The sequence below is a fragment of the Labrus bergylta genome, chromosome 15, assembly GCF_963930695.1.
Source record: "Labrus bergylta chromosome 15, fLabBer1.1, whole genome shotgun sequence".
Classification (NCBI taxonomy): Eukaryota; Metazoa; Chordata; class Actinopteri; order Labriformes; family Labridae; genus Labrus; species Labrus bergylta.
The window spans coordinates 6,717,127-6,744,410 of NC_089209.1; the positions used below are offsets into that span (position 1 = coordinate 6,717,127).

General features: G+C 40.3%; 1 protein-coding gene across 1 annotated transcript; it reads right to left on the reverse strand.

Annotated features, from left to right (window-relative positions):
• Nucleotides 1-8,413: 8,413 nt before the first annotated feature.
• tfap2d (transcription factor AP-2 delta (activating enhancer binding protein 2 delta)) lies at nt 8,414-26,069 on the reverse strand. Its single transcript, XM_020639937.2, has 8 exons — nt 25,773-26,069; nt 24,585-25,100; nt 20,940-21,000; nt 14,668-14,833; nt 13,045-13,163; nt 12,781-12,922; nt 11,110-11,223; nt 8,414-10,150 (listed from the first exon to the last, which is right to left on the reverse strand). The coding sequence occupies exons 1-8, from the start codon at nt 25,809-25,811 to the stop codon at nt 9,934-9,936; spliced, it is 1,374 nt and encodes a 457-aa protein (XP_020495593.1). The 5' UTR covers nt 25,812-26,069; the 3' UTR covers nt 8,414-9,933.
• Nucleotides 26,070-27,284: the final 1,215 nt, after the last annotated feature.

A 27,284-nucleotide genomic window follows, 5' to 3' on the forward strand; every position in this document is an offset into this window, starting at 1 on the left:
ACTCACAGATGGACAGCTTTGGAAGACACTGAATTCAAGCATGTGGCAATGTTTCTTACAATAGGCCTACATGAATGAATATAAGGACATGAGTACCCCAGGAGTCACTTTGTAAGACACAGAAAGTACACAAACCTCTCTATACTGCAAACAAAGATAAAATATGTCAAAGAAAGAAGAGAGCAGGGATAACCCCGGCACATGTTTTGCACATGTATAGGGAACCAGAATGTTTGATGGTTTAGTAATGAGTGATATTTTTGATTTGCTGTCATTTAGCAGTGCACCATCACTACTGACATCACAAACACATGACAAAAATAGTAGATGCGCAGCTTTAAAAACAATTCTTACTGGAGGTACTCATTCAATTACATTCACTTCAAACAACTGTATTCCCTAACCTTAATCCCTCTTGGGGCAATTAGTGTGGAGCAGCCCGTACACATGAGAAAAAAACCCACAAAAGACAAGTTGACATACAAACAACAGATTACACAAGGAGTTAAAACATAGACAAGACCTAAAGGAGACACTAATATTAAACAAACTGATTAGAGGTCAGCCAGACTGAATACAAAATAATAACACTAGAACGATCAGTCAAATAAAAGAATAAAAGATCTGTAGCGCTAAAAAGATCATATCCAACTAAATTTTGTTCCATCTTTGCAAGATGAATGTGCAGAACTTCACAATCATTGTGCCACATCCCCTCTATGCTGATGATAGTGAACTTTACGATGCTGGTTCAGCATTGAAACATGTTTGTTTATCGAGTCGTCATTGTCTCAACTGTGTTTATTTTGTGATGAGAAGTATGACCGGGAATCTCTCTCAGTATGAAAAGACTATTGTTGGGGACGCCGCTAGCATAGTGGTTGATATGCCTGTACCATGTACAGAAGCTGTGGTCCTCAAAGCAGGCAGCCCAGGTTTGAGTCCGACCTGTGGCTGCTTTCCTGCATGTCATTCCCCTTGCTCTCTCCCTGATTTCTGACTTTACCCACTATCCTAACTCTCAATAGAAATATAAAGTCAACCTGGAAAAAATACAATTTTCCAGTTATATAGCAAACCATCCAGAGTTAAAATGTAACTAACTTTACATTTGCTCAAGAAAAACTCTGAGAAGTCTGTTTTTACTCTGATATTCTATTCACACAATATGTCATACCTCTTCTTCATCTCTTTACCTTTCTGCTTACTTTACTCATTTCAAAGCTAACTGCAGAAAACCATTGTTTGCATCTGTGTAAGACTTCACACCTACCTGTGTATTGATGGCAATAATTGGAACATAGGAAAAAATTGGAAAATTGCCATTACACTAACATTACAACATACTTTGCATATTAAGATTATACAAGTTAATGAAAATACAATATGTTATCAGGTTAAGTCATTGGCTCTTAATCTTTTTCTGTCCTGTCCCCACCCTCCCACCCTTGAAGGGACAAAATACCATCATGATTGTGAAAATGTGTTTCTCACATTTTCCCACAATAGCATTTCTTGACCCTTTCTATATCCACTAATCATTCCTACTTCAAATACTAACATTAATGTATCCAAAAGATTTCATATTCCTGTTTTTTTATTTTTTCCTTAGTAAGTAACACAACAAAGTTTCAACAGCAATATCTTATTGGCTTATTTCTTTGAGCCTGTATTCACAAATAAATAAGCTGTAAGCCTAAATGAGTGATAATTTAAAGTTCTAACAAAAGGGATTGTGCCACATTGAAATACAAAGACAGCTACTAGCAAGTCCCGCCTCTGACAAGGAAAATAGCCAAGCATCATTTAAGATTTTGGCTTTGACATCTGTGTTGGCCAATCAGATTTCAATGCGTACACCACTGTCATTGGATTGACATGTCTTACTGATTTATTAAAAAGACAGGGTTTGCTGTCCCTTCACCTTCTTATCTTTCTATCTATTGGGGAATAAATAGTTAAGGCTATACATTCAGCATTTAAGTTTAATTTACAGAAACAGACAATAAAAATAACAGGAGTAGAAGTTTTCCATTAGTTTGACATTCCCTTGAAACAGCCTTCAATTCTTCCCTGTGAGCATTGATCCAAGTGTGAGTAAACTGCTCCCCCTAGTGTCAGAAGAGTAAGCATGCACCCGACCATCAAACTGTAATCTGTGAAATAACTGGCCTCTATTAAGCAAGCTATATTGTTTTGCAACAGATTCAGTGTTTTAAAATCAAACATTATAAGCATTGATAGTTTATACCCTCAAACCCTCATAGAGTTATTTGCAATCAGTGAATATGGCTTTGCAGTGAAACTATCTTTTGAGTCTGAATTTTCATAATTTCAGCAGCATTTAAAAACCTAGTTTCAGTTGCACAAGTTAAACTCTCATAATGTTTTGTGCATGTGATTGTGTGTGTGTGTGTGTGTGTGTGTGTGTGTGTGTGTGTGTGTTCTCTCTTACATGTCTGCCATGTTTAAGCTCCTTTTGATGTATGAAACAAAAAAGTGCCACAGAGAATCGTAGACATGAATGTTTAAAAATCACGGCTGTTCTCATGTTCACTGGACTGACCTGCTGCCAAACATTCACCCATCCCCACTATCTAGCTCTCCTTCCACACACACACAAACACACATGGACACACACACACACACACACACACACACACACACACACACGGTGGGACATATGACTGTCAGCGATGGCAGATGTCCTGACAGTCTGGAGGTCTGGAGGCATGTTTGTGGTCGTTGTCCTGCAGGGCTTTGACACACGATGTATCAGCATACATTACAAACACAACATGTAACACACAAAACACACACACAGCTAACACAACACACACACATATAACACACATGCCACAGTATTTCTGCTCAATCTGAGCTCTGCTGCATGTTTGGAACAATCAACACAAAAAGCAATATTCATCTTAACGTTCATTGATGCAGGGCGAGGCTGATACTTGTGAGTGCGCCCATTTCAGGCCTTTTTTTATGTTTTTCATTTCTTGGCCTTTTGATTTCCTCTGGTGAGGTGTATTCCCCATGTTGTAATGCCTTGGTTGATTGGTTAATTTAATGACTATATGTCATGCCTAGGATCTTCCAAATGCATCACTAGACAGGCTTTTGTTATTCCAAATATAAAGCTGAAAGACAGTGGAATGATCCTTTAATCGTTTAGCCACTTCTATCATGCCATGGAGTAAAAGCAGAGGATATTTAACAACTTAACCACTTGAAACCACAGTGAAAAATAAAAGTAGTTTTTATTGTATCATTGTATCCTCAGTGTTATGTGGTTTTATGATAGGCCCACTGAAAGCTCTTTAATCAGACTTTATGAGAGCATCAATGAGCTGTTTAATGAGTCATTCTTTTGATCAGGATTATCCAGTTTAAATTGTGTTAGGGATTAACATGTAGTAAGAATATAATTTCATTTTCTGTTTAAAATGATCGTTTCTACTCCTATGCAGTCTAAAAAAAAATGTCAAAATATGCGCTTAGACACTAAACTCAGACTGAAGCTGCAGTACAGCTGCTGACCACTAGGTCGCACTAGAGCACCACAGAAAGCACGGAGGGCAAGAGAGGCGACAACAAAGTACAGATCTGATATAATCTGTAAAATTCAAAGTGATTTAAACCTGATACGGCGAGTAATCGGTCTTAAAAATATGTTTTACCAAAATTTGTTGGAATTTCTTTTATCAAATTGTAAAGAAAAGGAACACATTTTGATATCACTTTAGGTAAATCATGAATCATACCATGACTGTATCCCATTTAGGTGCTTTACTTCCACTGTTCTGGTACTAAGCATGCTGGCTCCCTGTTCTGTCTTACTTTGAATAAAACAGACCAGTATTAAAGGTAAAGCCTGCTTTTCTTCTTCTTCAGATCGGCTGCTTAAACAGCCCCTTAGTAAACACTCACAGAGTCATGACGTCTTCTAATAAAAAAGAAGTTAACAAATTATTCCCATCATAATTACCCAGTTATTCTTCTATCTGAGCTTCCATTTGTACATGTCACCAGAGGCCATCTTTATCATTTGTGGTTTGTTTGATACAAATAAAAACATTTGTCTCGCCTTAAAGCTCCTGCGAGAAACTCTTGGGGTTTGTTGTTTTTGGCGCCCCCTGTGGATTAAGTATATTTATTATCTCTTTCCTGATCTCTTCCTGTACACATATAAGTAGTGGGTTTTTTTTTTTTTTTTTTACAATAACAGTCATCCTTTATTCATTGTTCTGTCTAACATGCAACTCAGATGCATATATAGCATAGACACCCTGTGCATCATCAGCTCTTTATTGCCCTGTCTGACGCCCACCCTGCGGCACGGGTGATAGGTATATAAAAAAATAACTATATAGAAATAATCAATCTTAATGCTGAAGGTTTCCACTACTTTTAGAGGCATCAGAGTAAATTATAGTCTGTTTCATTACAAACTCAAAACTCCTCACAGGAGCTTTAAGAATGATATCCATTCCATCTGCAGAGTCCCTTTGCTCCTTTAAGAAAAAACTAAAGACCCAGCTCTTTATGAACACCTACTGTACAACCTCAATGATGATGATGATGACGATGGTTTTGATATAATTGATGATGATGGTAATGACGATGATTTTGTTTGATAACGATGTTTTCAAGATGGTTCCTACACTGATTAGAACTCTCAAGAACTGCCGTCAATGTTGTGCAATGCCTGTCAGCTCCTGACATTCTACATTTTTTAAATAAACCAAATAGCATACACATCAATTTTCCTCACAGCATCCAACAGAGAGCAGTTGTACTAAATAGAGAACATTGAGTTTGTGTCTTTCAGCAGTCTCGTAAAGGTCTGAGTGAATTGCAGGATCTGTGTGCGTGCATCAGTTGACGGAGACAGGCGGTACAGCAGGTGAGGAGAAAAGGCCTAAAATGTTCCAGGGACTAGAAAAGGGATCAGGACAGAGGAGGAAGAGGTTTTAGCAGAGTATGAGCAGGAGGAGGAGGAGGAGGGTTAGAGCTTCAGAGGAGACAGACTGGAGAGAGACGGGGCTTAGAAGTTGTCAGAGGTTCGGTATTCGTGACTGTGGGGCTCAGTCAGCGGGAGTTACAGTCCCTCTGAGACCTCACACTGTTTAACTCACTTCTATAGAAATGGCAGGATTCATTGCGTGCGTTTCTGGGTTAAAGATGTGGATTTTTTTTTTTGTGTGTTTTTCTGAATGTTAAACCCTTTTTATTTGATGCATAAATATCGACTCTGCATTGGAATGAGTTGTGTATTTAATTGCATTCAATCCCAAATAAACAAAACATGCTGCAGGATGGTGAAATTGGAAAAAGTGGTGATAAGAGAGCCTGCATTGTGCTATAATCAATACCCTGTGTGAATAATGCATCATCCGCCCCATCACATTATGCATTGCTGATGTCAAACTTGTGATTCATTCTTGTTTGTTTTGTCAATGCACAGAAAATCCGGCACAGGCGATGAATCGATTTCACTTCCCAGCACGTATTCTTTTAAAAAAAATGTTTTTCTTATTATTCAGATTCAGGGTCAGCGAGGACGCCTATCACACAGATAAAATGATTATCATGTAAATAATAACAAAGAAAAGTGTGTGATTAAGTTGCTTTCTGTGAGCGCTCGGTTTGCATATGCGTAGCTGTAGCTCCGTGTGTGTGTGTGTGTGTGTGGGTGTATACAGTATGTATGTTCAGACTTATTTATTGCCGCTCATATCCTCCAGTGAGATGCAGCAGCAACCATCAAAGAGCCAATTTAGAGAGCTGCTGTGCTTCATGTGCATCCCTCTGTTACATCTACACACACTTATTCATACAGTTTGATTATATATCAGGATGTTTATTCCAAATTAGCACCTGGTATCTATAAAGACATGGAAATTATGATTTAAACATGTAATTTTTCAACACAAAAGCAAGGTAATAGCCTACGCATATTTACATCTGTACCCTAGAAAATGCTAGTTTAAACAAATTGCCACTTGCTGCCATGAACAAAACATTTCAGTACCCTGAATGGTGCGTTTGTGTCACACAGACTTCCTGTTGTAGGAAGTGTAGGGAGGAAGCATTCTCTTCAGGCCTTAATGAAATGTTCAGTCAGGTACGAAGTTATCAAGAAGATGACTTGTTTATATGGAATATATCAGTTGATGGTACTTGGGGGGAAAAAAGCTGGAAACCCCATGCTGTAGTTTGTTTTTGATTTTAAGAGAGGATTTTGGATCAAGATGTTCTAATGAGTAAAAGCCTGAAGCAATGAAAAAGCTCTTCTTCTGCTTCCTTTGACAAAACCTGAACATGATTAATAAATACCAAGCAGTGAAGTGAATATTCGATCATTTTGGAGTCTTAGTTCCTCATATTGATAGGCCCACCTGTAGTTAAGTAATGACAGATAAAAAAAAAAGTAGGCTAATCATAAAAAATAGCCTATATATTACTAATATTTAAAAGCTGTAGTTCTATACTAAATATGGTGTATGAATGTTGTATTACTTTGAGGTCTGGCTTACATTTCCAAAGACTTACCATAAAAATAAGCTCACCGTAAGGAACCAGCTTAGCTAGCTTTAGCGGCAGAGCGCGTCTTGTTGAAAAGTATTTGAAAAATGTTTCTTTAACTTTTCTGGTTAACATTTTCATAAACCTTCGACACCAAAAAAGTAGCCCCAAAATATGTGTTGGTAAAAAAAGGCTAACATTTTGCTAGCTTTGGCTAAACTTCATTCTCTGCTAACATTGCACTGTTGTCGCAAGCTAGGGTAACATTAGCAGCTCTGTCCTGTTTTCCTTAAAGACAGTCTGAGAAAACTACAGTTTTGGATTTTGTGGAACTGCTTTTTAGTTTTTTCTACTTAAACACAAAAAGTGGCAGTAAAGCATGATTGCTAACACTATGCTAGCTTTGACTAACTCTGTTCTTTCGTAGCGCTGCACTGTTGTTGTTAGCTATTGTAACACATATGATTCATGAAACATTTCTTCTCCATACTAGGTGAATGTTTTGAAGGAGAAGAGCCAAGTGGGCAATATTCTTAGGGGGAGGCTTGTAACTTTATCGGGAAAGTGCAAAAACAATGACCTTCCAATTCAGTATTTTAGTTAGTAGGCTAACCGAAGCGTTCACATATCTTAATAATTCAAATTACTGTAGACATGAAATGACATTTATAAGCAAAATCTGCTCTGGGTTTATTACCACATTAGGTCTTTGATTAATCATTTAGTCTTTAAACTCAGGGTTACAAAATCACCGTTCTAAACAGCAGATATGAAATCTTTACATTACTTGTTTTGTCTGATCAACACAAAAAAAATAACTGGATCAAAACGTAAACAAATGAGAGCAAAGCAGCTAAGCCTCATGTTTGAGAAGCTTAAACAGAATTTCTAATATTTTGCTCTTGATCAATGATGAATGATTATTAAAAATGTTGACCGGGATTATCAAACATGAAGCTAAATGTCAGTGCATGGTAGGACTTCCTGTAATTGTGTTTTGGGTCTTACTTTGCCTGTTTGCTTTGATCCTTTAATTATAGTGTTCAAATGTTGATATCTTTCATAATAAGATGTTACAGACAGTAAAGAGACCTTCTTTTTTCTTTCAATAGTGCATCGCTCTAGGTTAGTGTACACTTAATTGATCAATAGTTCAGCTCTGTCCCTGAATCATGAAACATTGAGAGCATTTGGGAATATTTGGGAGGAAACACCATCTGTCAAACACCAGACCGAACAAAACCAGCAAGACTCTACATACTGGAATTCTTCTCCCGTGTCTCTTTACCGTTATTATTTTTCCACCTGAGGCTTTTCCTGCATCGATTCAGGGTGACAAACCAGCACAGGCAGGCTTGACTCTAAATGCATCCTGTCTGATTTCTGTATTTTTGTGTTGTGCGCTGAACGTGACCTCCTTTTAAATGACGGGAATATTAAAGAGCAAACAGAAGCTACGGAGCCCCGGATAGAGACGCCAGCAGGCAGCTGCTGCGCTCTGTTTTATCATCAGACATTTTCTTTTTTTTTTTTTTTTCCTGAAATATAAATAAGCAGAAGAGCTGACAGAAGTCGCTCAAACTGAAAGAAGACACGCACAAAGGAGGCTTTTGAACTTTTCTGTAGGTAACGGCTTGTGTCACCACATTAGAGAGGAACTGTGACTTTGTTTAATTTTAACTCTGTGAACTCGTATGGATAATTCACACATGCTGCCTTTGTTCTATTCCGCCTTTCTTTTAATGTCTGTTTGCTCTTTTGCCTCTTTCTGAACGTCTTTATATGTAGGTCTGTGTCTGTCTGTGTGTCTGTCTGTGTGTGTGTGTGTGTGTGTGTGTGTGTGTGTGTTTGCAATACAGCTCCACACCAGAGTCAAGAGTAGAACACGTAGCAACTGTCTTTATTGAACACCAGCATTTTAGAAGGTAGGGATTTAACATATATATAGTTGAAAGCCTACAAGAAAAGTAATTTAAATATTTATATATATCTTTACAAATGTTCATGGGCGACTCGGAGAGCTCGTGTCGGCTAAACTTGCGATCCAGGGGGAGTGTACAAAGATAGACATGCACAGGGAAGAGGAACGACGGCGACCGCAGAGTCACCTTTTACAAAATGGCTGAGTTGGACCCTTCTCTCTCTGTCTCTCTCTTTATCATTCACATATTCACACACACTCACACACACACACACACACACACACACACACACACACACACACACACCACAGTGTAGCCTATAACCTCAGGCAGTGGTGTCACATCCTGAAACAGTCTCTTGAAAAACACACTGGTTGCTTTGCTATGGCACTGATTGTACGACAAAAATAAATCAAAATAAAGTCTGCTCGGTGGAGTTCAGGTGATCTCACAGGTACAGGGGAGGGGGGAGGGGGGAGGGGGGGGGGTCAAATGTACTTTATGTGTTTTAGAGCTGCATTAATTAATCAGTTTATTACATGAGTGATTCAAAGAGCACATTTTTAGATAATCATTTCATAGTTTGGTGATTTTTCAAACAAATATTTCAATCATTTGCTAATGAAAAAACAAGTTTGTTGATTTTTCCATTTTTCTAAATAAAGTCTTTTGATTCTTTTGGTTTGACAAAAGAAACAATTTGAAGACTTCTCTTTGAGCTCTGGGAAGATGTTAGACTTTCACGTTCCGACATGCTTGATTAAGGGCTGCAATCAGGACATCACCCCCAAATTGAATGTATTAAAAGTGGTTGGAAAGTGAATTAATTTTGGTTAAGTTCACTGAGAATGGGTAAAAAAAACAAAGAGATTTTACAAAAATAGAAAAAATGAACCTCCAGAGGACCAACCAAAAGAGTTTCAATTGTTTGTATCTTGCAGAAAAGCAACACCTGACATAGCTGGGTTGAGATCAAATTACCAAAAGAACCCCTCTAATGTGTGTGTGTGTGTGTGTGTGTGTGTGTGTGTGTGTGTGTGTGTGTGTGTGTGTGTGTGTGTACCCCCCAGTACTGGAAAACTGTGATGTCAGCATGTCTACCTACTGTTTCCAGAATAAAGAAATAAAAGTATAAACAGTCCTGGATGAGTCAGCCTACTCCATGGTGAGGCTCCTCCACTGTCATTACAATCACACACACACACACACACACACACACACACACACACACATACATGCAGACACACTTATGAACACACGCCCTGCCAAACAGGGTTATCACTCGTTCATCTGGATGTCTTGTTTGGGACACTTCGGGTTGGAGTTACTTGTCAAAAATAAGATAAATAAATTAAAAATAAATAGGAATTGTCCCAAAGAAGAAAACGTATGAGGCACACACACACACACACACGTGAGCACACACACACACTCCTAAATGTAACGCTCCAAGGCACGGGGACCAGGTGTGGGGGGGCTACTCAGTCTTTTCCGTTTTCCCATCTTTGCTCTGCGACTCGGCTGTTTTCCGGAGCTGCGTCTTTTCCGAGCTGTTGTTGATCTGTTGGTCGTTCGGCCCGCTCGTCTTCCCGCTCGAGTTCTTGTCCAGGTAGTTGAGCATCTCGCTCAGGACCGTCTGGAAGGTGCTGAGAGCCGCGCAGACCGCCGGCGTGCCAAAGCCGTGAGTGATCAGACTGTGAGGGAAGGGAGAAAATCAGGAAAATGAGACACGTTTGTTTGAGTCAGGTGCAAAAAGAAGAAAGAAATCAGGTGTACAGTGAAGGTTCATTCCTCTGTCTTCCCTCGGATTATTCTCCTGCAGAGAAACTTTTCTCTCTCTGCCTTCAGGAGCTTCTAATCCTCCTTAAAGAGTTCCTTCAGTCAGGCTATCCCCTTTCAGAGCTGAGTTTAATGTCCTCTGATTTTCTAAATGCAGCTTCTGCAGTCTTTGATAAGGGAACACTGTGCTGTTGAAGTCAGTTCTAGGCCCTCATCTTACCAGGTTAAACATGCAAAATTCATTTGGTAGATAATGTACAGAAAGTTATCAGCTACTTGATGATAATTATTCTGTGTTTAATCCATTGCTCAAGCACAAAAAAGCCAACCAGCTCCCTGTTATGTGTACACTGTTGTGATTATTTCAGGACATTTGAAGACTCATTCTCAGGCCTTTGGAAGTTTAAATTAGCATTTTTCTCTAATATTTAAGATTTTGCAGACTTTAAATTGAATTCAGAAAAAAAAAAAACATGAATTTCACACTTTATTCTCCGTCCCATAGTGTAGCTAGAGGAGTCCTCAAAGTCTGATGTAAAAAAAAAAAGGTTGAAGTGCTAATGCAAATAAATATAAATGTGTTTGAATAGTTGAGCTCAGGTCGTGTTTCTTTTTTGGATCATCAGATAAAACTGTACATTCTGCAAAGAGTGACGCCATAGAAGTGACATTTCTCCTCCTCCTCCTCCTCTGTCATTTGTGCCAAGAAACAAACTGCACAGCTGCATCTTTTTCAAAAATGGCAACGCGTTTGGAGCCGAAATGAAGCACAGCAGTTTTATTTCTTAAACTGACTTCATTTAAGGAACTTTTTCTTTTTTTCCCACTCCAACATATCATCATTCAATGTGCGTAGAGAGCAGGTGAGCCTTACCTGAAGTGTGTGAGGTGTCTCTGGATGTCCAGGTCCAGGATGGGGGTGGGTCTTGAGGAGCCCAGAGGAGAGCGGTCTTGGCTCAGTAAGTCCTGGAACTCCTTACAGATTTGCCTGATGGACAGAAGGAGGGAGGGAAGGAGGGTTTACCATCTGTCTGCTACACAAGCGGCACAATTTGGGCCTCTTTTTTTTTTCTCCCTCCTTTTATTTTCCCGCACTCATCCTGCTCATTTTGCATCAACACAAAAATAAATTCCTCCCAGGAAGCACTTGAAATAATTAGCACATGCACGAGTAAGAAAAGTTCAATGTCAATCGAAAAGCAAGTGGAACAACGCTCAAAATCTGCAAACATTCTGCAAAATATAGAGTCAAAGTTGGTTTTCTGCAGTGGTTCAGGTCGCCTTCTCGAATTTTAGTCCATGTCCAAACTTATTGTTGGAAAAAAAATAATTTATCAGAAAAGAAAATCAACTTATTTGGAAAGAAGCGGGAGGTAGTGCTTGTCAGAAATAGCAGTAAAAGGATCTCATAGTATTAAAGTATGCCTGATAGCCCCGAAATGTGCGAGCAAAATATCTTAAAAATCAAATCGAATAGAATCTTTTTGCACAAAGTGTATGGTGGGAGATTGTTCCAACTCATGATACTCTTCCCAAAGTTTTTGCTTTTATGTTTTAGCATAATATTCCTCTTGTTAACCAAACTTCCCCTCAGCATCTCTTCCATTTTTCCTCCATTTTCGGCCTCTCTCACAGATACTCAATACCCGCTTGCTGTGAAGCTTTCTTGTTGTTGAACGCGTTGCTCGGAGCTCTGTTTATCAAAGCATTGCTTCTAAAATGATCAATTTTTATCTCGGCTGTGTTGCAGCTGTGAAATTGATCGAGTTATTCACCTACACCTATAGACCCGCAGCCAAACAACAACTTCAGGTCTGGACCCTTTTCACATGATGGGTCCATGATAACAGAGAAATAAAGACCTTTATATAAGAGAGTTTAGGAATAAAAAGTCTATCCTGCAGAGAAGTTACAAAAACAATTAAATCACTCTTTGGAAGTGATTTCTCTAGCCCCTTTCACACATGCACTACACTCCTGGAAATTCATTTCCCAAACTTTTCCGGGTGGGCAGCAAAGGGACACATTTTTAAAGGACTTTATCCTTCCAGCTGCCCGGTAAAAATTCTGCAAGAAGTCAGGATGAGCGGCTCCTTGAACGCAGCAGGTAATAGTCAGGAAAAAAGTGACTCGTAACCGAATTAATAAAACATCAAAACCACGTTATGCTGCTTCTTACTCTGTTATATTTACTCACTATGTTGTTTCTCCACTCTCTTGTTGATACTGTGAATACGTCCAGTAACCCATAGCAAGGTAAAACTGTCATCATAGCATCAGCCACTGTTTTGTCAGCCATCTTGGATATGTTGAATACATTACACAGTGACTTCATAAACGTCCTTTTAACGTAATGCCCTACATTCTGAGACCCACGGCACGGAAAAATCTCCCGCTGTGAGGGACATGTGCGGTTTGTGAAGCAAATCTCGGAGGCAGATTTTCCTGAAGTTTCTTGACATTCTCAGGAGTGCATGTGTGAAAGGGGCTCGTGCTGCTTTATTAATGTGTGTTTGTGTATATCTGCAAGTGTTTGTATCCTTACTTTGTGGCCAGAACCATCTTCTTGCGCGCGCTGGTTTCTTTCGGCTCGCTGTGCTGCCTCGCCAAATGTTCCCCCACCGCCTTGCTGGGAAACTCTGTCTCGCAGGTGTAGCCGAAGTCCCGCGCCAGGTGGAGCGCCTCGCCTGAGCACAAAGCAACAACAAAAAAAAAACACTAATTAAGCAATGCTCTCAAATGATTAAATATGAAAAGTTTAATAGACAATAAGGTAGAACCGAACAATTCAGGACACACAGTTCCTTACCTTCCACCAGGGAGGTGAGCAGAGTGACGTTGGCAGCTTTCCTTCGTCCTGCCGGCAGGTTGAGGCCCAGACGGTCTAACTTCTCCCGAAGACACCGGCCTCCGTTCTTAGACTTTGCTCTGCGGGAAAATGAAAAAAAAAAAAACTTTTTTCACATGACATATTCAACAGCATCCACTCAATGTCATCATGTCCCTTCTTTTGTCTTACAAAACTGAAAGCAAAAGACAAAAGTAATCATCCTGCCTCTTCAAGAAACAGGTTTTAATCACGTCTTACATGTGAGGCTTGAGGAAATATAGATTTGCTTTGATGTGTCAAAGGCATAAAATTAAAACATAAAATCAAAGGGTGTAAAATTAAAACATGTCGCCTGATTGTACGCTAAATGTGCTTCCTTTATACGTCGACGATATGATTACATGCCCGCCCCCCCCCTGAGTTTCCCCTGTCATAGTTTGAGTTCCCAAAGAGAGAAGTTCTATTTTGGAGGAGCGATGGTAGGAACAACAGTCGCTGTCAATTTTTCATCTTTTATGTAAAAAAAATTTTTTGGAAACGTTGGCGCTTCATTCCTGTCCGATAAAAAACGAATAATCCTACTGGGATATTTTTGTTAATAGAATCACGGAGAAACGAGTCAAAACACAGCTCATCTTCACTCTTGTAAAAGCACATTCTTGACATAATTTACTCCAAATGAATCAACTCATCTGTTTTTTTTTTCCCCCTTTGTTGATGCTTCCTCTTGTAGACCCGGCCATATTCTCTCTGCCCTCCCCCTCTCTCTCTCTCTCCTCTTCCTCTTCCTCCCCCTTCTCTTTCTCTCTACCTCATCAATAATACAGCGCTGGCAACTCTTGCTTTCCTCTGCTTCCTCTGATCCTGGCATGCTTTGGCCTGGTCTCGCCTCCCTCTGGCTCCCTGGGCATGGCGGCGCGTGCAGCCCCGGCCCCTTGCTCGCCTACAATAGTCTTTGTGGACGCTGCACTGTACATCCTTGTGTTTCATCTGAGGGGCTACACAGAGTCAGGCGGCGCTCTCCAGTGTTCACCAAACAGAATCAGGCTTTTAATAAATACTGTTTTGCTTTACAATCCTTCCTATATGACACTTGATTCCTTTACTTCCTTATTCTTGCTCAAGTTGATAAAATCACAGAAACAGCCTCGCAACAGAGTCACTTTTGTCATGACTTTTTCTTTAAGTTGTTGAGGCTTTGTTAGTTCACATCATGCACAACCAGGTGTTCCCTTTGGTCTTCATCCTTTCACAGTTACACTCCAACACTTCTATCCTTCTATATTACTTCTCCTGCAGCAGGATGGACTCAATGTTTGTGAAGTTTTGTGTCTCTTAATTCTCCTGGGATCTTGTTGAGAGAACATGAACATTTTTGTAAGGTCCTCTGCTTTTAAAAAAGATGAAATGGCTCCACAAAAATGCAGTAAGATAAGGTTTGAATTTAAATATTTGTGTATGTCAGGAGCTTCGAAAGACTCCCTAGTTTGATTTTAATTCAAGTCAGTAAATCAATGTTCTTTCTTGACTGTTGTGAGGTGCTGTGAGGAATTCCCTTGAGTGCAGTCAAATTCCTACAGTGTGTGTTCGTGTGTAACTGACCTGCGAAGTATGCCCCCCAGTAAGGAGGCGTTGAGGCACTCTGGTGGGGACAGTCTTCTTTTCACCTCTGCGATGGTCACTTTGTACTTGGAGGTGGAGCTGAGCAGCGACAGGCGGCCCGGTACGGAGCAGAACAGATCTGTAGGGTTCACCACACATGTCCCGCCTGCGCACAAACACAAACACAGCTGTTAGAACCGAACCAACAGCAGCACCGACAAACTGTTCTCAGGCGTTTTAAAGAGGTAACCAAACAGTGGAGATGGGAATTCTGACAACAACATCATTGGGCATTGGCTTATATCACTGTATTGCCGTAAATATTTTCCCTAATACGTGCCGTGATAGAAGTTTATTTAAAGGAATATGCAATGCAGAAAACAATGTTTACTATATTTAAAAAAAAAATATGACGAGAGTGCACGTCGGCTTTAATGTTTGCTATCAGCTGTTTATAAGCTTGTCAACATGTTCTATACTTTTCCATACTACATGTTGTTTTGAAAAGAAAAGATCCCTCACACTACTCTTACTAAGCATCACCAATTCATTAGACAAAATCACAACGCTTCAGTCTTCAGTGTGTGAACAGTCAACACCCTTGAGAAAAGTTTCAGAGGGACCGAAACATTGTGATTTTCTTCTAATAAATTGGTGAATGCATTACACGGTGACAAGAGCAGTGTGAGAGATGACAGTTTGATGGTCCTGCGCACCGACTTCAGAAGATAGTTGGATGTGTGATCACCTCCTTAAAAACATTGATTCTATGTTGTAAAGTGATACAGTCTTATCTTAATGATCGATATTATCAAAGTACAGACGCTTTAAAAAAAGTACAAATCTTCGGTCATACTGGTGGTATGTTCCAATTCACTGGAAGAATCAACTGGACTATGAGTGACTATAATAACTATAATTTTACAAATACCATGGCAGCATTTCCATTGTATTTGTTCAGTTTAGAGGAGTTTGCTTTCAATTTTTGTTTATACAAACAAGAAATTACCCAATACTGGAGACCTAGGACTTCTGTTTTTGTATCCATATCGTCTGATTTTAACTAGTATCATAACGTTGGTATCATTACAATCCGAACTCTTTCTGCAGCATACGATGTCCACACTTGTATTGCTTGTTGAATATTGTATTTAGTAGAGTTTTTTGTTTAAGAAATCAACTTTCTGAGTACCTATGCAGACCCATAACCGTGCAAAAATGGCAAACGAGCATCAAATACATGGTCCCTTTCATCCCAGGTCATAAATGTGACTGTATCTGCCACCTTATTTTGGATATGTGAATTATATTTCTCCACTAAAATAGGTTTTCAGTCTCCGAAATCCCATATCAGTCAGGCTCTGATGTTTACATTAACTACCCTTCTCTTGTCATACACACTACACATTTCCATTCACACTGCCTCTAACACAAAATAAAAGATGCAGCCGGTTCGGATTGTTTTAATGCTCATTGACGACCATGTATCCCCAGAAAGTCCAATTTTCTTTGGACTAAGAAAGAAAGCCATGTTCTACTTTTTTTTTTTAAATGCTGCTTAAAGAAATAATTCATCTCTGTTTAAAGCTTCATGAAGTACCTACATGCCTCTGTGTAGAGTCTAATGTTAGGTACAAACATCCGTTCACAACAACATTAAATGTATCGCTATTCTTACCTAACGTCTGGCATTTAGATAAAACTCATTATAATTAAACGTGTTTTAATATAAGATTTAGTGTTATTTTTGAAGAGGTCCTTTGAAAATTGGTATTCTGTCAATATGAATTAGCATTATGTCAATAAAACAGTTTATTTACTAATTATTTAGTGATCGTGATTTAACAGTTTATCAAAACAGAAACCAAGAAACAACAACCAGACTCTCTTCTGGATGGTCAGTCTCACTGTGTGTGTGTGTGTGTGTGTGTGTGTGTGTGTGTGTGTGTGTGTGTGTGTGTGTGTGTGTGTGTGTGTGTCTGTGTGTGTGTGTCTGTGTGTGTACGTAAACATTCACACAACAGGGCAGCACACTAAACTTCATCAGTAAACTAACATCTACCTAACTCCTTCACAAACGTCCTGATGTAAAATATACAGCCATTGAAGCAGAAATAATCTAAAGATTTATAGTAAAACATGTTCATTATAAGGGTTTTGTAAAGAGTCCTAAAAGCACTGATAAGTTAAATGCAGTATTAAGTTTCTCATTTTAAGCTGAATTCTACAAGTAATAGAAGATTTTGTATTTCTAAGAGAAAATCTGGTTTTCCTTTTGACTTCATGTACGGCTTACAGGTTACTGAATGTTTCAAATAAAATCCTTTAACCGTTTGGAAAAGCCCCAACTCACAGAAAATACGTGAAGAACTTAAACTATAAAAATGTTGTATGACTGTATCCTCTCGAGGGTATTCATTAGTTTTATGAGCATGGGATTGTTCACGATACAGTTTGAGACATTCAAACATTGAGACTTTTTCCCTCTCAGGATGCAGATATTTGCATTATTTTTGCGCCATTGTTTTTAGTGAGTAGCTGTGTATAAACTTAGAATGAGCCTGAGGTCTCCCTGGCTGTAATTTGTAAAAATCCCACATATATCATCATGATAAACAATTATAAACCACCTAACCATGATCAGTTCAGACATTGAGTTTCATTTCCAGCTACAATAATGTGTAAATTCAGTCTGTGTGCAGTAGAATCTTCACTGTAAATGGAAATATGTCCTTCCTTAAAGCTTTTCATTATCCAAACGAACAATAACACTCAATACTTTAACATTTATTACTCTCTTACATTAATCCCCGTCCTTTGAAAACCATGCACTATCGGCTATATTACAGTAGATTAATCAGATAACACAATATTATTTCAATCCCTTCATGATGTCTTCATGATCCCTTCATGAGGATTATTTCTTCAAAGATTGTCCAAAAAAAATTGAAATAAGAAAATATTACAGACGCATTTTTCACAGTGAAACTACGCCTTGCTTGTTCTCAGCTTTTTGCAGCGATGAGCTGTAAATATAGCCTACCAGTTATATTTGCATACAGTTTAAATCAAAGCTCAAGTATGAGCAGAGAAGTCAGTAATATTAAATTCAGACTTGTTCCATGAGATCAAATATCTTCAATCACCACTTGTAATATCAATGCATTTCAGTATTCCTACATTTCCCTGGTTAAATATTTGATCAGGTTTTGTACTATGTACATATAATGTGATATCTATTTCAGCTCAATATTTGTCTGTCTGTAGGAAAAGTCAGCTTTAATCCCAGAAGGGGGGAAAGCAAACCTCCTTTTAATCACCTTCCACCATCCTCCATGTTGATTTCACTGAGGCTCCTGCGTGTGTGAATAAGTGATTGCTGTTGTAATAGTGAAGGCTCTTTCACATTATTAATTGCATCTGAATCAGTGTTGTTGAGTCCTCCTGGAATAAATCTGCTGTTCTGAGTAGGTCTATTATTATTAAACTTTCACTTGAACTAACGTCCCAAGCAGCTGAAACGCAAGGTTTCTGTCTGATGTACTGTAGGCTATATTCTATTATTCATCTCCCTCATTATCAAATCCAACAGCAGGGCGTGTCGCTTTGTTATTGGGCCCTGCTTGGTTTGATGGAATGAAGGGAGGACGCCATTTAGGCCGCATAAAAAACAACGCTGCAGGCAAAGATTGGCCAGTCATTTTGGGGGCAATGTGGACAATTTGGCCACTAGCAGAGCTCTAAAAAAAAAAAAATATGACCTATATTTTATCTCTTGAAATCAATTATTCATAATGAGCAGAGATGTGCTGGGTTTTTTTCTGGCCCACAGGAAGACCTGTAGCTTCAGAAACATGTTCAGCACCATGGACAGCGGCGTCCACCTTTCATTTCAGCACCTTGGACAGAGCCTCGCGCCCACAGCACCACTGTGACATCATAATGGAGTGCCAACAAAAAGCCTGTTGTAGTCCAGCGGGCAGCGCTTTTATACAAGGCTGTATGGGACTTGTATTTCACCCAGGCAGTCAAAAAGTAGACGCTAGGGGATCGAATATTATTGGTTAAGCTTGGACTTGTGTGTGTGTGTGTGTGTGTGTGTGTGTGTGTGTGTGAAGTCCGGCTCGTCTGTGTGTCTCTCTCTGTGACACAAACCGGGCAGACCTGTCTGTCAGCCTCACGCGCTCTGACAGGGGCGCGCGTCTCTGAAAAGCCGCGAGTTCACATCATATTAATTCCCCTAAAAATGTTTTGATTCAAAGTAGTTTGTATTTTATGTTGCCAAGGGCAATCGAAAAGAGCTATTGCCGGTAGTGCAGTGAGTGGAGCGCGCCGGCGGGCCCAGAGGCGATAACGGTATTTAAGCAACGGAGAGTAGCCTGGGGCTGCGGCGCGAGCGGCGGGCGGGATCACACGCGGAATCAAGCGCCTTTTACGAGTTTGCCACGAAAATTAAAGAAAAAGAAACACGGGCCAAATGTCATCCTCCTCATATTTTAACAACAATGTTTATAGCGCCTTTAAAAAAGAAAAAAAAAAACCCGCCAATGTCTTGACAGAAAAAAAAAAGAGGAGGCGTGCACGTGCTGTAGTGGCGGAGGGGTGCGCGCCTGACAGATCAGCTGCTGTGCTCGAGCTGAAGTGGAAAAAAGGGAGAGCAGGGTGATTAAAAACACAGACGACTCCTCCTAAGTAGGATCCGCGTTTCTTGAGTGATTTTCTTTTGAAAAAGGTTATGTGAATATTCATGCCGCCAAAGCCGCAGTCAGAAAGAACAACATTAATATGATCTCGGCTGAATCCGGGGCCCCCGCTCGGCATTAGCATATCAAAGCGTCCGCCCGAGGCGAGAGAAGCTATCGATACGGGGAGCGGGAGGTAAAGCAAAGATTATTGGTTGTGATGGTTGCAGCGGCTGAGCTCAGGGCCAAATACGGCGCACCATTAACCGAAAGTGATAGCGGAGGGATTCCCGCGTCAATCCGAGAGAAAAGCCCCAACACCTAGGCTGAGCTGATGAAAAATTAAACCCGAGACACAGCCTTCCTCTCTGTGTGGAAAACTACACATGCACAGACTGAAACAAAAACGGTGCAGGCTTTTTGTGGAGCCGGAATCGTGTTTAAACCCAAGACTCGGACCAGCCTGAAGAGAACCGAGTCCAAAGTCAGCATCCTGTCCACCTGAGACGCCTTCACGGCCCTACTTGAAACAATTCCATTGCATCTGATTTAACATACAGGTTAGCCTGCATACAGGGAACAAGAATTACTGCACTGAAAAAACAATTATTCACAGCCCACAAATAAATACATTGTGTGAAAAAAATAATGAATTTGCCCGGAAGCAACCACGTGCGAGTTAATATTAAAGTGGCTAGCCTACACATAAAAAATACAAGTTATCCTTGATTGCCCCTTTAGTTTCAAATCATTTTCTAATAGCCTATATATTCACGTTATCTTTCTAGCTTGACAGTGGAACTGAATTGGAGTGAATTGACCGTTTTACAAAAGGCTACATGATTATACACCTGCCTGTAGGATACATATGTTTCTGGTGATTAACATGTTAAATCAAACACCTACTTGGACTTAAATCTTGTTAAATTAATTTAATCTGTGGTTTCATACCAGCTAATGCAGATAAATTAGCATGGATAATTGGGCTACTCTTTGTATTAGGGTCTCCTTGTTTGATTTTGATGGATAAACTCATCCACAGCGATAGAAGAGGATTATGCTGAATTTATGATTCTAGAAAAATACAAATAAATATTACATTAAAAAAACAAAAACAAGGTCTATTAATGAACAAAATCAAGCCGTCAAAATTCAGCCTGCAGGTTTGACTACAAAGAGGAAGTGTCTAATGTAACACCTGCACAAGCCCCTTACTATCAAATCAGTGCCATATTAATTCATGACTTTGTTGACATTGTATTTTTCGGGGGGGGGGGGGGGGGGGGGGGGGGGGCGAAGGGGAATCAATATTTAGAGTCGCTGGTAAAAAAAAGAAAAAGAAAAAAAGGCTAGGTGTTGAGTGACAGTGAATAGGAAGCGCCTGCACACTGCAGTGTGAGCGTTTAAATAGGCGAGAAAATGGGGCCGTTCCTGCTGTAACGTGTTGACAGCAGACAAGAGAGGGGAGTGTTCCGCCTGTTTGTCTGTCTGCTCGCTGTCTTGTCGTGTCGCGTCGAGCCGTGAGAGCTTCACGGCCCTCCGGTAGACTAGACTACAGCAGAGAATAAACAGGGGAACCTTTTTTCTTACCTCTCCGGATGACGCCCCCTTGGCCGTTCAGCACGAGCCCACACTGCGCCTCCACGGAGCCCTGCAGAGACAGAGCTCTCATTAAGCACCGAGCAAAGGAGGTGAAATCACTTCTCCACATGTTTTCACACCGCTGCAGCTCACTTTTTACATCAGCTGTCACACTCTGAGAAACACGTGAAATGAATTGTGTTTGTTGGTTTTTTTTTTCTCCTTGAGAATGGTGGTGCATGGACATGCAGTGCAAGATTTTTAATTCATCAACATTTACACACAAAAAGAAAGAGTATTACTCTTTGACAATCTTTTTCATGCAGTAATAAAACTGACACGATAGAATGAATGCAACGTGAAGTAAATGGAACTATGACGTGCCTCCTTTTTGATACTACATAAATCAGGGTTTCTGTTATTTTACTTGAATGGCAGCAAATTTGACAAGTTGTCATGAGTGTGAGTGATGTTCCCTGCTGGATTGTTTGATTTTTTTTTAGAACATTTTAGACACTTTAAGGTGATTGAATTCAGAATTTAACAAGAAAATAACATGAGATCATTTTGATCAATTATCTCATCTGGATCAGGGATTTCTATGATTTGACTTGAAATGTAGAAAATTTGCCTCATTTGAATTAGTTTCCCCTCTCAGGTTGTATAGATATAAAACACTGAAGATACCTTAAGAGAATGCATCCATTATTTTACAATGAAACATTATAGAAATCTATACAGATACCTTATACAACTCAACTTGAAATGAAGCTAATCTGACAGTCTGTCATACGTTCAATGCAGTATGAATGATTCCCCCCTCTCAGATATTTTAATTTTGATAATTGTAAGAATCCCCAGGGTTAATTAAGTCAGTATCTTTAATAAAACCTAAAAAAGGGAAATGTTTTGGTATTTATTTCCGATGGATCATTCATTAAGGTTTTACTTGAAATGCATGCTTCGACTCTTTGTCATGTTTTTATTTCAGCCTGATTTAATTGGCTCTCTCAGGACATTTTATTTGAATAATGGAACCTATAGGATAAGTCAATAAAAAACTGTTTTTTAAAACAACATTGTAGGGTTTTCTCAAACAATAGGCTACAACATCTGGACCCTCAAATGTATCTTGTGACCCCTTTAAAGGTGTCCACCTCAGGTTGGGAACCACTACCTATGGGATCTTTAGATTTCCGTTCAGCACCTTTAGGTTAAGAAATATGAGCTCTCAACTTGTGGTTTTTAAAAAAAATAAATTGTCCATGTTTCACCCCGTTTGAACCAGTTCTGGGGCGCTGGAAGCTTTTTTGTTAGAAAGTGTACGTCACTGAGCAGCTTTGAGGAAAATTGAGGGCAGAGAGAAATAAAGGATGCAGCTCACGGATCACCCAGAAACGAGCTTAATTTGAAAGGCTGCAGGCTATAAGCGAGGACAGCAGCACTCATCCTGACTGAGAAATGAGAAACGAGTGTCCAGAGTTTGTTTCAGCCACCAACCTGTTGGGGATCAATCTGAAGCACACACACACACACACACAACAACAACAAGCAGCCTGTAGCACACACACACACACAAATATAGGCTACAGGGCCTACATGTATAGAAACCTGTTAACGTCGCCATTTTGGTCCAGATCAGACTCGCGAGCTATCAACAATGTCATCAAGAAAGGAGAACACGCGCTTTTTTATTCAGAAAACACTTAATCCCTCGTGCGAGCCTCGAGGCCTGGCCCACGCAGAAGCCCCCCTGATTAAAATAAACCTGAAAAAAAAAAAGAAGCTTGTTGTAGCTCTTTCTTAACCAGCTCCTGCTCTGATTCTTTTCTTCTTACTCCGAAGCTAAAGTGATTATAAAATCAATATACAAAACGCAGAGGTCTTGCATGAATTAGCTTAGTGACGGGAGAAAGGTGTGGCAGCTGCTTTTGTTCACCATGAAAATCTCTTTCACGCGCTCAAAGATGCGACCGGGCTGCACGAGACCATAGGCGCATCTGTTCCCGTTCATACATCCGCCTCGTGCGAGTTCAGGTTCACGAGCCCTTTCTTTCTTTTCCTCAATAAAGGGTCAGACCTGTGGCCTTTCATGTGCCAAGCTTTAGATAACTATAGCATTAGCCGAGCGTATATCATAAAAAAAAAAAAAAATCAGATAAAATGTGCTAAAATAAACAGTATACCAACTTTGTCTTTAAAGTTGATTACAACAAAAATAAATAAAAACATTTATTACATTTGACCTATATTTTGTTTACATTATTTTGTGATTTATATTTTTATATTCCACTCAGGGGTTGCGTAAAAAATAGCCAAATCCATGCTGGCAAACTATAGCGATTAAATAAGAAATAATATAATTTATTTTTGCCTATATGAAAAAATGCTAAATAAATGTATCGATCCCTTAAAATAATCTGTAACTTAATTGTCTAAAAAAAACATTTTTTTTGCTATTCATTTCATATACCTTTTCTCTAAGACATCACTGCCACACTCTTATAGGCTATAGTAAATACATTAATTCAATTAAAACTTATTAAAATAATAATTTGATTTTACAACTATTACAATATTATTAATCGTATAAAATAGAAGACTTTTCAAAGATATTTCAAAGGATGTTTTTGTAGCGTGATGACGTTTAAAACCATATCAAAAGCGTCACTTTATTGAGCTGAGTTGGTAAACACTTAACGTGACTGAAATGATGTGTCGCTGTCTTAAAGTGTGTTTAACCAGAGCCGTGTTTTAACCAGCTCAGATGTCGCTGCATAAGTAACAAAGTTGATTGACGTTAAGTCGGTAATTGGATAAACTACGGTGCTTTATGGCGCTCGGGCTGCTCATTGTGCCCTGAACCCCGATCCGTTAATCCGCCCTTTACCGGAGAATAGAGCAACCAGCGGCTTTTCTTTGCTTCAACAGACAGCCGGACACACACACACACTTTTGAGCACACACACACACACACACACACACACACACACACACACACACACACACACATTCACACTCAAGAACCGTGCGAATGCGTTTTCATCTCGACCATTTCTTTACATCGAAAAGAATTATGTAAAATATGGGTCACGTGTGTTTGTGGGAAAATAAAGGGCGGCTTTCACAATAGGATTTGTATAGACTGCCAGTCAATTAACCTTTAGAAACAGGCCTGCCTTTCAGAAGCTGTGCGCCGGCTGGACTTGACATTTACTTAGCCTGCTGTACAGTCACGTTTGGTTTGGCTCGAAAAATTATCTAAAGATGAAATCCAATAATATTATTTCCTCCCGAGTAAGACCGAGGAGTCAGGGGGCTGGAGTGAAATGTAAGACAGCTTAGTCAATGCCAAATACAACAGACAGATGAAGCAGACATCTGGCACTGTCTTTCTGTTCAATATTTTTTGGAATTGCTGTGTTGCTGGTACAATGGAGGGGAGAAAGGGGAGGGAGGGGGGTCAATAGTAGGCCAGTGGGGCAGGGATACTGGGCCTGAAGTGGCAGCTATGATGGTTCTGTTAGGGTGTCCTTTTAATAAACCACTACATTAAGGTGTTGGACCTGAGAGGGGAGAAGAGGGGGGGGGGGGATGGAGGGGGGTGAGGTATGGCAGGAAAAGGGGGTAAGTGGCGGCCTCCGGTAGGCCTACCTGTAGGTCGTCTGATGCTGGAGGGAGACCCAGACCGGCTCCGGGCAGCAGCCTCTGGTCCGGGTGGTGCATGCCGACACCGTAGGCCTGGGAGCCGTGTGACGTCATCAGCGACAGGTCATGGCGCCGGTAAGCGTCGAGGCAGCCGAGCTCGCGCCGCTGCTGCTCGTCCAGGCACGAGGACTTGAGGGCCGAGCGCGCGTTGTGCAGGTTGATGAAGTCGGCGGGCTCCCCGTGGTGGATCTGCTGGTAGTACTGGCCCGAGTGCAGCGAGTTCAGGCCGTAGGCCTCCGGGGCCACGGCCGGGTGGGAGTGCTGGAACTCGTAGTGGAAGGACTGGTGGTGGAGGGGCGTGTACTGGTGGTTGGCCGAGAAGTAGGGCGAGGCGAACTCCGTCCCCGCCGGCGCCGGGTAGGTGAGCGGGGAGGAGGAGGAGTAGGCGACCGAGGAGTTGGCCACGGACTCCAGGCACCCGAGCTGCATGAGCCGGTAGCTGTTTGATCCGTCGTGACGTATCTACAAGATAATAAAGAGACGGGGGAAAATATATGAGCTGTGTCATTTAGCATCAGCCGGAGTCTTCCTCTCTCTCTGCCTCCCAAACACACTCCAAAAAACACAACTCACACACTCAAAGCGGTTTTTTTTTCTCTTCTTCTTCCTACTTTAAACCACCTGAAGGAGATGTCACTTCCACACGCCCGGGAGGGGAACGAGCGCACGGCAACAGGAGCCATCGGTATTTTTTCCCTCCCTTTGGCGTGCCTGTCACTCCGCTCGCAGCGGTTTTAAAAAGGCGTGCTGTTATATATTATTATTATTACCGAAGCTGCCGGCGAATTTACTGTCCCAGCTCTCGCTCTCATTGTGGATGGGAGGTAAGCAGAGTGAGACACAGCGGAGTGTTCCGCCCTGAAATGTTCTAATCACACTGTTACCGGCTCACACATTAAAAGCCCCGTTTCACCGGCTGCTGTACTAACACGCACAGCTCTTATCTCCCTTCATGCATTTTATTTTCCTATCCATCTAATTGCTGCAAAATACTCCAGTTGGAGATTTCGTTAGAGGAGATGCTGCCTTCAAATGCCTCCGTAACTCTGCCTAAACCAAAACACAAAGTCTTCTTCTACGCTCCGGTTGCGATTGTATTGAATTAAAGGATATTAAGAAAATACATTTACGTACCTCTGCGTCGTGGACAAGTCCGGGGAAGGTCGCTGACATTGTGCTTTCTCCAAAGTAACCAGTGTTTTTTTTTTTCTCCCTCCGCTCTATGGCCCAGGTCGAATAATAATAATAGTAGTAGTAATAAAAATGCGTTAAAATCCTCAAAAAGCGAGAGAAATGGAAAAGTCCCCCCTCGCGCGCTCTCGGTAACGGCAGAAAGCAGGCGGAACGCGAGCGTCTCCCCTCTGCACGGACGGGGCTGGCGCACGGATTTTGTACTTGCAGGGTATTTCTCGGCTGATGTCGTAGGTCCCTTGGTAATATAGAAGTTTTGAAAATTAAGCATCAGCACTGAGGAATGGGAGGACAATAGACGGAGCGGAGCATCCCAGGAGACAAGGAATAAATATTGTATCTTCGCCTTAATAAGGAACCAAGTGCTTCTTTCAACAATTTCAACCCTTTTTGTGGACATTTTCCGTTTGTATTTTCACGAGGTCTTCTACCTGCTTTCGTCGTGTTATCATTTTTTTTTTTCTTACACTCACTCCGGCGTTTTTACTAAAAAAAAAAATGTATGGATTTTCAACGGAAATGTAAGTTTACTTTGAAATATTATGAAGCTAATTTCGACAATTATCACCGGAATAAAACATGCAGCCTATTTTCGTTTATTTCTGGAATGATCTTGTACTTCATTTAGAAAGCTTCGAGACTAGATTTCATTTAGAAACGGGGAGTTTTCGCTGCTTTCTGCATGCCTTACATCTAAGAATAGATTTTCATTATTTCAGTTTTTAGTCATGTTTATTAATACTGTTGTGTATTCTGATTTCAAAATAAAACAATAATAAAAACCTTCATTGGTATAGATTAATTCGATGTTTCCACAACAGAATAGATCAGATTTCATTCTTCAGACAATTAAATAATTGAAATAGCTTTATTGGAAATTAAATATTGAATAGAGGACTAGGCTACTTATTTCTTATTTTTCTAATTGTTTCATTTGCAAATCGAAAATGCTGTTCAATATTTTTATGATTTTGTGACTTTTTCTCACGCATGGAAACCACTTTTAATGAACATTATTCAATTTTTATGGGGGAGGGGTTAAGGGGGGGCACTATTAGTTTTGCCATTGTGAATAACAAACAGAAGCACGAGACCTTTTTCTTTTCTTTTCAAATCAGCTTTGTGTAGAGGCGCGTGCATGGATACATAGTATTGATGATGGCGTGTGCTGCTTTTGCTATTATTTTTTATAGATTATTCTTATTCCACTATATTCTTTATTATTATAATTATTCTTGTTTTATTATTATTATGTTGTCACTATTATCATGATTTTTTATGATTATTATTGGACTGGTAGAAAAGAAGTGGTACTCTTCTTTTTCGGTCAGTCGGTCATCCTCGTGACCCCTCTCTCTCTCTCTCTCTCTCTCTCTCTCTCTTTCTGCCTTCTCTTCGTGCTGTAACTCACCTGAGCACGCGCCCTCGGGGTGGTCCTGCCCAGCTGAATGGAGC

Coding starts and splice junctions, on each gene's coding strand:
- tfap2d (XM_020639937.2), bottom strand. CDS start 25,811: ATGTCAGCGACCTTCCCCGGACTTGTCCACGACGCAGAG. Junction 14,834..20,939: donor AGGGGGCGTCATCCGGAGAG/GTAAGAAAAAAG, acceptor GTTTGTGCGCAG/GCGGGACATGTGTGGTGAAC. Junction 12,923..13,044: donor GCTCACCTCCCTGGTGGAAG/GTAAGGAACTGT, acceptor CTTTGTGCTCAG/GCGAGGCGCTCCACCTGGCG.